Below are 15,887 nucleotides of genomic sequence, written 5' to 3'. Positions count from 1 at the left end.
AACAATATTTGGTCATATGATTTAGGCATATATAGTCCTGATCATCCTGAATACTTAACATTAAAAATTTATTTTGTGACCAGTGAATTAGATTTCGATTTATCTAGTTCACTTATAAGATTAAATTGTATGTAAATGTATTTATTTTCTCTGGAGTGAAACAAGGGATCTAAAGAAGAAGAGAGGCTAGACTATATTAGTAACAAGCAAACCTTGTATGTGTATCTTCAAATATTTTGGAGATAAATACCAATTAGAAGGTCTGAGACGACCCAGAAAGCACTTGATCATATCATGATCTGATTTGTAAGCCTACTTGGGTCTTGAGTATTTACTTGTAAGAACGGAATTCTTTATTTTGTAATAGATAGTTGCAACTCCGTAAAAAAAGATCCAGTCAAATTTTTCTTACATTGAACAATTCCCATATCATATATGTCTATGTGTAAATACTGGTACCATATATATATATAAAATATGAAGATATGGATTCATTTGGTTCTTTTTATTCTTGCTAGAACTGAATGATTAAAAATTATCATGTCCAGTTCCATCGAGGGATGGATCTATAAGAATTCACCTATCCCAATAACAAAAAAAGCCTGACTTGGATGATCGTGTATGGGTCATAATTATTATGGAGAGCCCACGTAGCCCAATGATCTTTTATATATTTTTCGAGTGAATTGTAATCTATAGTAACGAGTTAGCAACTTTTTTTGACTAGATTACCAATTAATGGTTATCCGGAGATTTATGTACGTAATTCCTAATAAGCAACCTATTTGTGTAGTATTTTTTATGCCGTCTACATTCTCAACAGAGTTAAAGTGAAATGAGAGTAGTGTGAAAAAAAGTCAAATATTAGTTAACTAGATAAATTTAAAAAAAATTCTCGTTGGTTAAATAAATAGAGAAAGAAAGAGAGTTTACTTTCAAGCAAACGTGCGACAAGGTGTTTGAATCATAGCATAGCATGACAAAAGTTCCACACTTAAGATTTCCAAAGTCATTTATAGAAATTTTGAGTTTTTGTTGCTTTTTGAACTTCTAATTGTATCAGCATCCCCCAATTTCCCCTTTATATTATATCCACCAAAGAAAAAGTTATGTAGTTATATCATCTGTTCTATCCGATCGAGTTTTGCTTTTTTAAAAAAGACGGGAGATTAAAAAAGAATCCACACCATTTAAGAAGAATAGTAGCAATTCCCCAATCCTAACAAAGTAATTCCTCCGGAATCCAATGAATAACAACGATTACTTAGAATCAGCTTGCGAATTTGTTTAATCATTTGCAGGAGGGCCTTCAAGTCGAATATAATCATACATGAGTCCACTCCAGGGGCTTGAACCTCTACTTTGCTTAAGAAATATAACATTTTTTCCAGTAGCAAAAAGAAATCCAGGGACATTTATACTATACAACCAATACAATCCATGAATTCCATGTCTTGCAATCACGTTATCTTTGCCTATCAACCCTGTCGTAAAGTGAGGTACATGATCTGCATCTTGATCGTTTACTCGAATCTAAACAATTAAAACACAGAGTGAGTCGAAAAAATACAATAGATACAAGAGAAATTTTGCAGATATACAAAGAATGTGAAAATATGTTAGTCCATACTTGTAATTCAGCTTCATTTATTGAAGCCAATGCTAGCTGAAGTGTATAATTTGAAGACTTCTCCACTTCTTGAAGATCAAACACAATTTGCCATGTTGTTGGTATATATGTTTTGTTCCCTTCATCGCTGTTTGGCAAAAATATTACAATCAAGATTAAAACAATAGAATAGGACAGACAACAAACGTGCAAATTACGGCATACAACCTGCTATAACAGATTAAATTACACCGATATTTTAAGAATTATTTACTATATGTCGTCAATGTAAATAAGTTAATTTTATCCTTTTTTAGGTCTATAGGTTAGGAACTTGAAGACATTACTCTTATTCTCATTACCACTGCAATAATATTTGTGAATAATAAACAAGCTAAAGGGAAAAGGATGTTTTCGGACATACTTGAAAGTACATCTATTTACATGAGCAAAGAACCAATCTGTTTGATAGTTGCTTGATCCAACAGTGTAGATTAAATCATCATTAGGGTATAGTTGTGTGTAACTATCCCATAGTCCATATTGCCTAAACCTGAAAAAACGAACAGAACAAGTTCTGATTGAGTCAAGAAAAAACTTGAGAAAAAAATTAGACGCATAATTTAAACGAAGTTGACTCACTTTTCTGCGTAATGTTCGATGTATAACTGGTTTTGGAGTCTTGGTTGTGGATTAGGAATGAAAAATTCTGCAGCAGTTCTTTCAGGAATGCCTATTTCCCACAATGTTGGCCCATTCCTTGGAGGGTTATACACTAGAGTTTGCAGCCTAGTTCTTGATCCTGTTTTTACGTAGCTATGTTCAGTGGCGAAACCGAGAATTTCATTTAGGGTGTTCAAACTTGAAATAAGTAAAAAAAAATTCCGGGTGTTCAATATATGTTATATACTATTAAAAATTTAATATTTTACTTATATATACAGTATAATTTTTCGACGAAGGGTGGTCAGTTGACCACCCTGAGGGCTATGTACCTTCGCCCCCGGATATGTTAGATATGTACTGAACATTATTAGTACTATCATGTTAACAAAAATGTGAAAATCAAGGAAATTCTACCCCGTAAGTGTAGTTTAACGTTTTATAGCAAGCTACTTGCGGTATATTCTAGTTAACTAGTTTCACTTACTATCAACAGTTACATATAGTTATCTTTGAGGTGATCGAACAGTATAAAAGTTGAGTATATAAAAACTAAATGCGTCAACTTTATCAAACATTGACTTGACTTTACGAGTTAACATGGTATTTCATTTTTAACCCTAGCCCCACTTCAAGAGGACTAAGAGTCGTATTATCTTATTTATTTCATGTGACTCGAACTCTTGACCTATCGGTTAAAAGTAAAAGTATTGTTTCACAATTCGAGCCTAAATTTCATCGGTCAGTATGGTACCGGATTTTAAGTGGATGGAGCAACTAAAAGTGTTTTATGCAAACCTGGGGTAATGTTGATGTAGTTCTTGAATTTGTAATCACCAATAAATCCAGGAACCCAAGCATACAGGCTATAATTGCCTGGGATGATATTTTTAATCAAAAAATATCCTTCATTATCTGTTTGAGTCCAAAATTGATAACCCTGAAGAACATTAAACAAAAATCATGTATTGGTGGAAAAAAATTCTAATGCAGCTAAAAAATAAAAAATAAAAATGGTGCTAAAAATACTTAAATATAAACCTTATTTTCAGTTTGCCATGACCCTACATCTCCAGGTGCAGCCAACCCAATGAAAGCAGAATTTGCAGTGATAAGTCTTTTACTTACATAGCTGCAATAAGAAACTTGTAGTTTGTTAATAATCAATAAAAAAATAATCGTTCGATTTCGTATAAACTAGCTAGTAGAGAAATAGTAAGTTAATATACCTGTCGCTAATGAGTAATCTGCCACTTACAGTACCTCGCTGATCAGCTGTAACGAAATCTTGCGAAAGAGGGAAATCGTATGGCCAATTTTCGGTTTCTATTAACATCTGTTTGTATTAAAGTCTGAGTCAGATTGATAATTAAGAAAAGACCTTGTACTATACTTAAATTGGATTGTAACATAGATCAGTACCTGTTCCTTTGCATCTGTCCATAGTGTGAGAATATCTTCATCATCAGATGAGACAGAATTTAGGTAGATATAAACAGGGCCAAAAACCTTTTTCCAGGGCTCTCCATTTCGAAATCTTAGTGCTAGAATATCTCCAGCATAATGTGTACTAAACAACATCTGTTACATCAATTGTATGGACATATATGTTTATATTTGCTTTCACAATTCATAGTTTTTACCTAACACTTGTGATGGGAGCCTCGGAGCAATTGTCAAGTTGTCTTCGTATGACGTATAAGTCACGGGTTCGAGCCGTGGAATCAGTCATTGACGTTTGCATCAGGGTAGACTGCCCTTCCCCAGACCTTGCGTGGATGCAGAATACTTTGTGTATAGGACTACCCTTTACTTAAAACTTATGTTAGGTGGATCCTTCATTTTTCTTGACGTACCCCCGACTTATATTATACTTTTAAAATTATGAGTTCAAATATAATATTTATTTAAATTATAATATATATATATATATATATATATATATATATATATATATATATATATATAAACTATATATTGAAAATACTAGATTCGATTGAATTCACAACACAGAGGCTACATATGTCACTGACAGTGCGGATTCTAGGTGTTTTCCATGTAACATATGGTAAAACCAAAATTATGTTGTTCTTATTTTTTTCAAGAAATGGTATGATTTTTATTCATAGAAATTTCTGGCATCATTATAAAATATGGATTAAGAAATAAAGGATATGTAATCTTATAAGAAAAATAAGAACACTTATGCAGCTAACATATGATATACTCACAGATAAAGTTATTGGGCCGGTGTGAGAAGTGAGATCTTGTTTAACAGGCCCACCTGTTCTGAACTCATTACTAGGTGTAATCATCCAAAATCCAGTTCTTGGGTTTGGGCTGATCCACCCATGGACCCGATTATCCTTGTCTTCAACAGAGTACTGATACTTATCGTCCACCTAGATACAAAAAAATATATGGCATAATTAACCTAAATAGTCGCTTATCCAATCACTAAAATTAAAAATAGCCAGATAATATACCAACAACAACAACAACCCAGTATAATCTCACTAGAGGGTCTGGGGAGGGTAGTGTCTACGCAGACCTTACCCCTACCCTGGGGTAGAGAGGCTGTTTCCGATAGACCTTCGGCTGGGCTCTCCAAGAACTCCCCACCTTGCTCTTGGGGTGACTCAAACTCACAACCTCTTGGTTGGAAGTGGAGGGTGTTTATCACTAGAGCAACCCACTCTTGTTAGCCGGATAATATACCATATATGTATAATCATATACAATCAATATATATTTTATATATACTGGCTAGAAAAAGTAATATAATAAATGATTATTTGTGTAAATATCTAAAAATATATTAGCAGCGATAAAATCAAATGTCAAAGGAAATAAAAGGATAAAAGATAGGGGGAAAAGCACGGTCTAGTCTGTTTTCGGACTGGTAATTAAAATATAGCTAGCGTTTGCAAAGTCATTGAAAAATAGCCTATGTTTTGTTGAAACACAAAAAGTTCCAGTATAATATGCTGGATTATGGAGCTCCTGCATATAAACTTCCAGCTTATTATGTTGGAATTCCAGCACACAGAAAGCTCCAGCATAATATGTTGGATTATGGAGCTCTTGTGTATTAACTTCCAGCTTATTATGTTGGAACTCCAGCACATTATGCTAGAATCTCATATGTAAAAAATTCGAACTCCAGCATATTATGCTGGAATTTTTTCAGATTTTTAAGGGTGTTTTAATTCAAATTTTATGTTTGCATGAAAAATTGGCTAAATTTTCGGTTACTTTTGAAACTTTTGATATTTTTTTAGTTACCAATTGTAAATCTGGTTATTTCTGATTTTTTTCCCTAGACAGTAGTAGTAGTAGTTAAGAAGTGTATGAAGAATTTAAATTCAGAATAATCAAGAAATCTACCTCTCCTTTGAGGAAAGAATTAGTTGGGCTTGTAAGAAGTACAGCTTCTGGGTAATCAAGTTCTCGGCCCATTTCTCGATCTTTAGCTGTGGGCATTATCCTCTGCCTTTCATCTGAAATAGCCATATATGGGAACCTGCCCAAAAAGTTAGCAAACTATTTGTTTTACAACCATGGCCAAAACTAAGGCAGTGATACTAAAATTATTTTGAAAAACTTTCTTGTTACAAAAAAAAAAAAAAAAAGTTAATTTTGGAGTAATAAAGTCAAAGTTAAGTAACCATCCGGATTTTTTTCATTTTCAGAACTCGAACCCGATTAATCCAGATTCTCTCTCTCTCTTTCTCTCTCTCTCTCTCTCTCTCTCTCTCTCTCTCTCTCTCTCTCTCTCTCTCTCTCTCTCTCTCTCTATATATATATATATATATATATATATATATATATATATATATATATATATATAATTTTTTATCTTTTATTTTTTTACTTGTTACATACAATTTTTCATTAAGCTTGAAAGCCATTCTTCCTTGGTAGACATCTATGTCTGGCCATCCTTCCAAGCGTTCCAAAATTGCATAGGAGTAAAAGCCACTATTACCCCGGAGAATTATAAACCTACAAGAATTAAACAAAATAATAGTGAAGGAAAAACATTAATTTCACATAATCTTTCTTGATTTTGGCATTTCAAATGCAGGAAATTGCTTTCCGCAAAAATATGTTATCTGCTATTATTTTGAGAAATCATTTTCTAGCATATGGTTAGATATAAAATTACGTAATATATGAAATTTAAAAGGTTGACAACAATCTGGATATTATTCGAATCAAGTGATCTGTAATAAAAATTGAGTTACTAGTAGAGCAAAATGCCTATAGATGATATGATTTGGTTAATGTAACGTGACCAAACACAAAAATGTAAATTCATCAAATTTTTTTTGTATCATACCGAATACACTTTCAGTGATCATCCAATATTTGGCATTTAAAATGTGAGTAAATAAGACTCTAAACGGTTAAAATTAATGGTAATTAATATTTATGGCAAAGATTAAAAGACTTACACTGCACCTTTTGTCAACGTTCATTGAAAGACTTGAGGAATTTAAAGATTTCCATGTCCTTGTGAATGAAATCTCTACTTGATTTTCATCTTGCAGTATAACCTCAAAGTTTGTTCCTTCAAGTCTACAATCATAAATTTTGAAATTCTCTTCACTTTCGAGTAAAGTTAAAAAATATCCATTTTTCGTATTTTAATTAAAAAATAGCCACATATTCAAAAGTTATTCAAGTAATAACCAATTTTGAGAATTCATGATAATATAATAGATTTTGAACTTGAAAAATGAGACTCCGTGATAGTATGCTAGACGAAATTCAGGACATTGCCATGGAATTTTAATTTTTTTAAGTTCGAAATCCACGACACTATCATGAATTTCAAAAATCGGAACAGTATTATGAATTTTTTCACTTGTTTGAATTTGAAATTCTTGACAATGTCATGTTATTTCATCATTAAAATGACTATTTTTCAACCAAACACTAGCTATTATATAAAATAAAAAAAAACGGGTCTGAAAAGTGACTAGCCCGTAGAATTTTTACTTCAGTTTCTCATATTCAATAAATGAGTCTAATTTTTTTTAATAAAAAAATCCAAAAATTAGAACTTCAGAAAGGAAAAAAAACAAACTTACTTGTCATAGATGATTCCTGGTTTTTCTGCTTTATTCCAAACAATATCCCAATACCTATAATTTTTTGTATCATTATTTCAACATTATGTGAATACCTAAAAAGGAGCAAATATATAGACGGCTTAGAAGACTTAACATACCCTCTATTGTTTAGTTTATTTTCATTTTCCAATAAATTATCAATGCCATTGTATTGTATAGCAATAACCATTCCCCCAGGAACAGAAAATGTGATGTTGAACAGGCCATTATCCACCAACACCTGCGAATGGGAAAATAAATATTCGAATTAATTTACAAGTAAATGCATTTACTACTAATTAAAAGCTCTATGATCATTTAAATTATTTGAGTAATGTGAAGAAATAAAACAGTAGAATAAGGTTGTAAGAATTATTATAGAGGTTATTACATGATTATTCAGTTTATGTAATTGTACTGGAGGGTATAAGGATTGCAAGTCCAATTGGCTGTTCTTCTTGGTAATTCTCCTGAAAAACAAATACAGGAAACCCAAAAAATAATTATGTAATAAGCAGAGGCGAATCTAGAATTTCGTAAACATGAGTATACCGCTAAAAATGTATTTTAAAAAAAGTATTAAGTGAGAATTGATCCATGTTTCCTTGGATAAATAACTCAATATTCAATCAAGTGCACCGGGTGCTAATAAATAATAATATTAGACTATTTCTAGAAAATACATACATAAAATAACTAGTTTGACAGAGAGATAATCAGTTCACGTACCCTTGATTTGGGCTATAAATCTACCCATGGTGATAAGAGTTTTGATAACTTAATTTTAATTTACCCTAAAAGTTTAACCACAAATAGAGATGTTACCACATTAATACTGCAACTTTATAGTCCACTTGGCCAAGCTTGAAAAATCAGCGTATTTTCAGAAGTATTTTTTTTCAAAAGTGCTTTTGGCGAGAAACAGTTTGTGTTTGGCTAATTAATTAAAAAGTACGTCTAAGCAGCAATTAGTGTTTGGCCAAATTTTTAAAAAGTATTTCTAAGTGTATTTTTCTCAAAAGTGCTTATGGGAAGAAACTATTTTTTTCTGTTTTCTCCTCCGAAACACTTTTTTTTCTCCTAAAAGTTTGGCTAAATACTTCAAATTTGAAGGAAAAAAAACACTTTTTTTTTAATTTTGAACTTGGAGAAATTTGGCCAAATATGCTATTAGTCTATCTCTCCTAACAACTTGAGTAACTTTTTAAAAATCACTAAACATTTGACGCTTAGACTCCTAATATCAACAACAACAACTCAATATAATCTCATTAATGGAGTATGGGGAGGGTAGAGTGTACGCAGATCTTAGCCCTACCCTAGAGGTTGGGGTAAAGAAGTTGTTTCTGATAGACTCTCGGCTCCCTCCCTCCCACCGCCTCCCACCCTCCGATAACTCCCAACTACTCGACTCTTAATATTGAACCACTAAACATTTTTGTTTGTTTTTCTATATGTTCTTTTCTTGGAAAAAGGTAGGGGACCCATATATTAATAGGTTAATTATGGTAGAGCATAATCACTTTAAAGCTAAAAAGCATTATTGACTAAGCACTTAGGAATAAAATAGCATATAGCACTAACATTATTTCGAAAAGAAAGACATATCTTTCCCTCAGCAGAAGAAAACTAAGTCATGCGCCCATCAATGACGGTACTAAAAGGGGGAAAAAGAAGAAAAACAAAACAAAAGACAACTTGTGTGCCTTGAACTTAGAATGTCCTAAAGTGAGAGGTGCACATGTAAATGGTAACTGGTTGGAGACCACTAACGGTTTGTTGTGAGAATGCCGTCATTTTTAATCGGAGGTTTTAGATTGATTTATGCTATATGAATTGAGTCGCCTTTAGTAAAGAGTTTTTTTTCTCCAAAGTGAGATTTCGTGGCGCAGAGTCTGGATTATTGGAGCTCCAAAACGAATATGTGGGGAGAAATTGGTTGGAGAGGAAAAATATTTTGGATCAAACCCTCTTTTTTCTTTCTTTTTTCACTTCTCATTTTTTATATAGCTAGTTTGCCATCTCACTCATTATGTGGTTAAATAGTTTATAAAAACTCCTTTTTTAAGTTTGTTAAAAAAAGGAAAGATAAAAAGAAACAAGAACAAGAAAACAGAAAGCCAAAAGCAAAGATATGTGAACATTGTCCTTCCCATGACCCTTCAACTATAAGTTCAATAGGTACCACTAAGTATATTTTGGAATTGTTGAGATATCTTCACCTTAATTGGATTTCTTGGGTTAAAGTACTGGAATTTCATAAGAATATTTTAATTTTTTTAGTAGATGGTGCGAATCTGAATTAGTCGGGGTATGGGTTTAACATTAACAAAAGTTAAACCAAAAGGAAAAACAAGATGCACTACCTGAAAACCAACTAGCAGACAAAAAGCAACAAACCAAACAAAAAAATAAAAGTTCCAGTTCTCTATATTCTCATTCATCATCTCAAACAAAATTCAAGAATTCCATTTCCTATAATATGTTAAGCAACTAAGAAAGCATAAGTTGACAGAACAGAGAAGATAACAAGACAACCATAGTATTATATATTTTGCTGATAGTGGAGATAAAAATTTAAACTAAAAGCAAAAGAAAGATAAAGAACTGAATTATACCTTGTTGCTGCACATTCAATTAGCAAGAATAGCTGAAGTAAAATGCCCAACAATCCAAGAACAGACCTCCATTCTCTATTCCTCCCAACTTTCTTCATTTTTCCAACTCTTTTGCAGTTTTCACTCTCCCTGCAAAGACACCTTAGTAGGTCATATATATATATATATATAGCTTACTTTGAAGTATAATCTTTTGAATGTTTCTTAGAGTTTAATATTCTTTGCATTTACGTAATCAGATTACTTATTATGTAATTACAGATAAATCTCTTGATAAGTATTAATAATATATACAAATGGTAACTAACTTGGTATCACAAGTTAAAATACTCTAATAGTGCGAAAAATAATTATACTGTCAGTATATATAACTTAAATTCATTTTTTTTTTACCATTGCCATTTATTCTTGAAGGCATATAGAAGAATATAAACGCCAAGATAAAACAAGAAGAACTTAAAGAAGAAAATATGCATACCTCTGCAGAGACAAGAAGCAAATGTTTTATGGTTTTTTAAGGTGTGAATTCAAAGGAGGAAAAAGCGTTACAAGGTTATTTATAAGAAGTAAAGTTTCAATTCATTTTTTTCTTTCAAACAGTACTAGACATATGCTTTCAACAATGCCCTCTCTCTTGTATTTATAGAGCTAAGCATTTACTAGGGATTTGAACTTTGAATAAGAATCATTAATTATATTACTTAAAGTTAAGATGGTAATTACCAAATTCTTCGCATCTTTAAAATTTTCTGTAATCTGAGAAGGGAAGACCCCAATCTTGCTAAATTAATACTAACATGACATGTGTCTTTTGCATATTCTTTTATCACCTAACTGTAGTTAATTAATATATATTTTTACCTCATTATTATTTAACCATGATAATATATATTTTTACCTCATTATTATTTAACTATGATAAAATTATTTTGGTTTGGTATAAACACTGAATGCGCGTGAATTTTTACTCAGAGGCGACATTCTCCTTTCCTAGTTAAATATGGTTTGAAAGTTTTGCACCATGTGCTTCAATGTTTGTACCTTACTGTGGTAATCTAACCATTATTAGTTCCCAAATAGAGGTATTCGGACTTCGGTAATTGTAGCTGATTTCTTGCTATCAGTTCTGCTTATAAATAATGCAGTTGGTACTTTAATTTTGTCATTTGTCAAAAATGTAGTAAGTTGTTTCGGGTGGTTAGTCTAAAGTTTGAAAACAGTTAGTTAACACCTATATGTTTAGGATATTGAGCATATTGGACTAAATTGTAAAAAGATTTAACTTGTACATACTTAACGCTATCAAAAAATTTATATTATCGTGTGTTCAAACTTGTTGAAGCATATAGTTTTTCTTTTTTAGGTTACAAACTTATTCCTCTTTTAATAGACGATAACATATAATTCGTAGTTATTATTTAGGTGACTCGACAGTAAAAAATATTTACACTTTAAATCAAGAGAAGTTATTTTTATTTACACCTTAAATCAAGAGAAGTTATAGTGAAAAAGGATAATGCTTCTCCTAGCTAGCTAGCATTGTGAGAACTTAGCTTAGGTCTAAAAATAACTAAAGACTTTTAGCACTTTCATAAATGCCAACTCATAAAAATCATGCTCATACTTTGAATTTCCTACACCTGCACCATTTGATTTTCACAGTCTTGTTATTAATAGAGATTAATCCACTAAATGAGGAGTAGTAAATTTTGGGAAAGCTAATAACTTTGGTCTTTGATGTTATAACTAAGATGTTTTGCTTATATTAAAGACAAATAATGCTTCGATATTCAAGAGCAAGGTCGTCATGACATAAATATGTTCTCTTTTTACTGTTTTTACGCATATCAAATGTGAACTTTTTAACTCTATAGTCTATATCAGGGGTTAACTAATTAACTTTAAGGCCTCTGAACAAGGTTTGGTTTTTACGGCACCAATTTTATTGAGACGCCCATGTCAGGTAGATATAGCGAATCATCATCAGGTGTTATTCGGACCTGGTATTTTTAACGTAGGACATAAATTTAAAAATCGATTAAATTTGCATTAAATAGTATATCAGAGTTCTTAACTTTAAAAGTACAATTGGTTCATTGCTAAATATCTTAGAGATCGAACTCATTAAATCTCTGAATCTGTGTCTGGGTAGAATGAGAGTTAACTTTCAATCTTGCTTGTTGAATTTGCTTTGAAGAATAAAAATTAAAAGAAAGAAGAAGAAGAAGAAGAAGAAGATTGTTTGTTGAGGCTTGCTTGGTGTATAGGTAAAGGTTCGTCCCTATCTAAATTTAAAGCAAAAGGAGAAGAGAACCAAAAGCAAAGGCTGAATTATAATTTACTCATTATGGTGCATGGAAGAATCACAACTTAATCAAAATAAATGTAAAGTTGTCAATTAACAAAAGCTGTTAAATACAAAATTACTTTACTCTTCAAAATAATAACATAAACGAAGACCAACATGCACTTACACTTTTGGGGGGGGGGGGGGGGGTAAAAGCACTTAATTTTATATATAAATATAAATAGGCAACTGATAAGCTAGACAGTAAATAGGCATGTAATCTATTTACACTTCAAATTATATATATATATATATATATATATATATATATATATATATATATATATATATTGCTAATTTTTAACCCTTTTTCACCAAAACTTTTCCCCATACAGCTCGTCCCTCTATGCCAAAGTTCTAACTCTACCTCTAAGTTTTTTTGAAATAATTTGATATATAGTGTCAGAATTATACAGTAGACTAGCTAGACTAGAATTATACTCTACCTATATTAGACGAATGGTCCTTCCTTCAAGATGTAAAAACGCAGTCAAAGACAATATTATTGAAATTTAAGTGTTAATTATTGAAGATATTATGAGATAGTTGAGATTCTTTTACCCTAATATAAAGTTTCAAAATCAAAAAATAGATTCTCGGTAGAGTCCTTTCAATGGATTACTTGATACGAATTTGTTACCTTACACGAATTTGAATTAGAATCAGTCTAATGAATAACGAATATCGAATTGTTAAACAAAGAAAGAAATTTAAGTTCATAATAGGAAACGGGAAGGATTCATAATAAAAAGTGAGACTTATTTTTTTATAAATTTGTATAGTAAGATTTCTTTATAACAATCATATTTTATAATATCATTTCACTATAACGATTAAATATTCTTTGGAATTAATTTTTGATGTTATACTTATTTTCTATAATAGTAATAATACTTAATTATAATACACAAAAATTGTTATAGAGATATATATTTGATTGTATTCTATAACTTTTTAATTCCCCATTTAATATAATTTCTTTTAAAAGAAAAAGGTTGTTTCATGGATCATTAACTTATTATATGATTCATTTCCAGAAACAGACAAAAAGCAACTGACTACCCACTTCGGAGGTACGAAAAAGTGCAAAATTGAAGCTATAATAAAGATGAGGTATACAAATTTTTTCAAGATCATATGATGCCCAACAACTATATGGTCGGTCATTTGTGACAAAATTCTACATAGTGGACTCCTTCACTTTTTTCATTTGTATAGCTAAATGTATTATAGTTATTCTTTTTCTTGTAAAAGTTTTCCAAAGTGAAGAAAAAGGTTGTTTGGATAACATAAAGAAATGATTAAAAATTATGAGGTTTTCCAAAATTATTGATCAGTTTCAAGAGGCCTGTTGTGCCGAACATTTGATAAGTTAGATGTGCTTGTTTATCAACAAAAAAAAAAGTTAAAAGTGGTTGTGGGTGTTGTTATTGATTTATTGAGAGTGACGATCGATTAATTCAGATTTGCATGGGTAGGCTCATTAAAAGGTTAAATATTCTCTATTATGAAGTTTTTTTATTGTCAAAACTCGAACTCGAAATCTCTGATTAAAGGTAAAGAAATCCCACTAGGGGTGGCCATAGAAGTCCAAATACGGATTCGACCGAACTTTTATTAAGAAATTCATTGAAATGTACATATATTACCTAGAAATGGATGTAATCCAGACGGTCGGAAAAAACTGAGGCCCAAAACAAACCGCATTTTGGGGGCGAAGTGCATTAACTTTTAAGCATGCTATTTAAAATATATTCATAATTTACAATATATTTAAAGATTAGCTAATTTGCCTAGACTTCAGGACTAAGTATCCTGAATTATTGTATCCTAAATTTTTGAGCTGATAATTTGGAATTCAGGACTTAGTATCCTAAGTTTTTGATTGTACTAATTTAAAATTGAGGACTAAGTGTCCTGATTTTCTAAAGTGATAATATGAAATTCAAGGACTAAGTATCTTGAAATTTTAAACTGTTAATTTAAGTTTCAGGACATAAATTCTAATTTTTGGACACAATATTCGAACTTTAGGATACGATGTCCCGAAATTTGAACTTTGAGCTTTAAATTTCAAGACGTCGTGTCTTGAAGTTTGAACGAATTGACTAATTTTTAAATGCATTGCAAACTGTAAATATATTTTAAACATGGGGAATCTACGTGATATGCCCGTTGAAAATATCAGTTAACACCATATACAATTAAAATATTTATTTTACTTTATATACCTACTTTATAAAATTATTTTACCATGTATACCTACTTTATTCTAAAATACAATAGTGTATATTCCAAATTAGAATATTGTGATATATTTAATTTGGAATTGCATTCCAAATTAGAATACTATAGCATGTTTAGAAGAAATATGGCATATTTGCTTTGGATACTATATTCCAAATTAAAATATTGTAGTATGTATTGTTCAGATACTGTATTCCAAATTAAAATATTATAATATATTTGGTTTGAATATTGTATTCCAAATTAGAATAATGTAGTATGTTTTATTAGAATATTATGGTATGTTTAGTTTGGATATTGTATTCTTCATTAGAATAATGTAGCATGTTTAGAAAAATTATGGAATATTTGCTTTGGATATTATATTCCAAATTAAAATATTGTAGTATGTTTGGTTCAAATACTGTATTCCAAATTAAAATATTATAATATATTTGGTTTGAATATTGTATTCCAAATTAGAATATTATAGTATGTTTTATTAGAATATTATGGTATGTTTAGTTTGGATATTGTATTCTTCATTAGAATATTATGGTAAGCTATATTGTAATATTGTATTCCAAATTAAAATATTATAATATATTTGGTTTGAATATTGTATTCCAAATTAGAATAGTGTAGTATGTTTTATTAGAATATTATGGTATGTTTAGTTTGGATATTGTATTCTTCATTAGAATATTATAGTAAGCTATGTCTGGATTTTCAATTAGAATATTGTGGTATCATTAGTTTGAATATTATATTCCAAATTAAAATATTATAGTTTGTTTAGTTAGAATATTGTATTCTAAATTAGAATATTATAGTAAGTTAGGTTTGGATTGTATTCCAAAGTAGAATATCGTGATATGTTTTAGAATATAGGGAGGTATAGCGTGTAATATTTTTGGGATATATGATGTAATTTTAAAACTTAGGTATACTATGAAAGTGAGTTCTACAAATGGGTATATGATGTAACTTCCCCTTAAAACATCATGCTTAAAAGTGGCTACCTGATGTCATTTCCACGTTTCGGGGATAGAAACCATGGGATGAATAACAAGGCCCAAACTCGTAGAGTTACTCACATATTTCGGGTAGAAATGAGACTAGGTAGCCATTCTAGAGGGCTGCTATTTATAAATTAGCTAGTGTGTCATGAATTTTAGTTTTTCAGTTCAATTTTTCAGGACACAAGGTCCTGAAGTTAAGATTTTTAATTTAAATTTTCAGGACAAAATAAGTACTGGCTAAACCTAAATAGCAGTCCTAAAAATGGATATTTGTGTACTTCCCCA

The 15,887-nt window shown here is 30.6% G+C and overlaps 1 protein-coding gene across 1 annotated transcript; it reads right to left on the bottom strand.

Moving 5' to 3' along the window:
* Positions 1–1,245: 1,245 nt before the first annotated feature.
* Positions 1,246–10,613, bottom strand: LOC107816999 (uncharacterized). The gene is made up of 17 exons (XM_075246800.1): positions 10,486–10,613; positions 10,008–10,136; positions 7,781–7,859; positions 7,509–7,630; positions 7,369–7,422; positions 6,737–6,853; positions 6,158–6,277; positions 5,660–5,795; positions 4,504–4,674; positions 3,695–3,853; positions 3,502–3,608; positions 3,314–3,404; positions 3,071–3,212; positions 2,252–2,411; positions 2,034–2,162; positions 1,631–1,757; positions 1,246–1,533 (listed from the first exon to the last, which is right to left on the bottom strand). Exons 2-17 carry the CDS (start codon positions 10,103–10,105, stop codon positions 1,288–1,290), a joined length of 2,058 nt encoding a protein of 685 aa, XP_075102901.1. The 5' UTR covers positions 10,106–10,136; positions 10,486–10,613; the 3' UTR covers positions 1,246–1,287.
* Between the last annotated feature and the right edge of the window lie 5,274 nt (positions 10,614–15,887).

This window comes from Nicotiana tabacum, chromosome 23 (assembly GCF_000715075.1).
Source record: "Nicotiana tabacum cultivar K326 chromosome 23, ASM71507v2, whole genome shotgun sequence".
NCBI classification, from domain to species: Eukaryota; Viridiplantae; Streptophyta; class Magnoliopsida; order Solanales; family Solanaceae; genus Nicotiana; species Nicotiana tabacum.
The sequence above is the reverse complement of the archived record's forward strand: the minus strand, read 5'-3'. Positions and strand labels throughout refer to the sequence as shown.

What these genes read in the sequence shown, in the direction of transcription:
- LOC107816999 (XM_075246800.1), bottom strand. Translation starts at nt 10,105, where the DNA reads ATGAAGAAAGTTGGGAGGAATAGAGAATGGAGGTCTGTTCTTGGATTG. An exon ending in GGACAGATGCAAAGGAACAG is followed by an intron (nt 3,609 to 3,694) that starts GTACTGATCTAT and finishes TAATACAAACAG; the next exon opens with ATGTTAATAGAAACCGAAAA. An exon ending in ATCGAACATTACGCAGAAAA is followed by an intron (nt 2,163 to 2,251) that starts GTGAGTCAACTT and finishes TCGTTTTTTCAG; the next exon opens with GTTTAGGCAATATGGACTAT.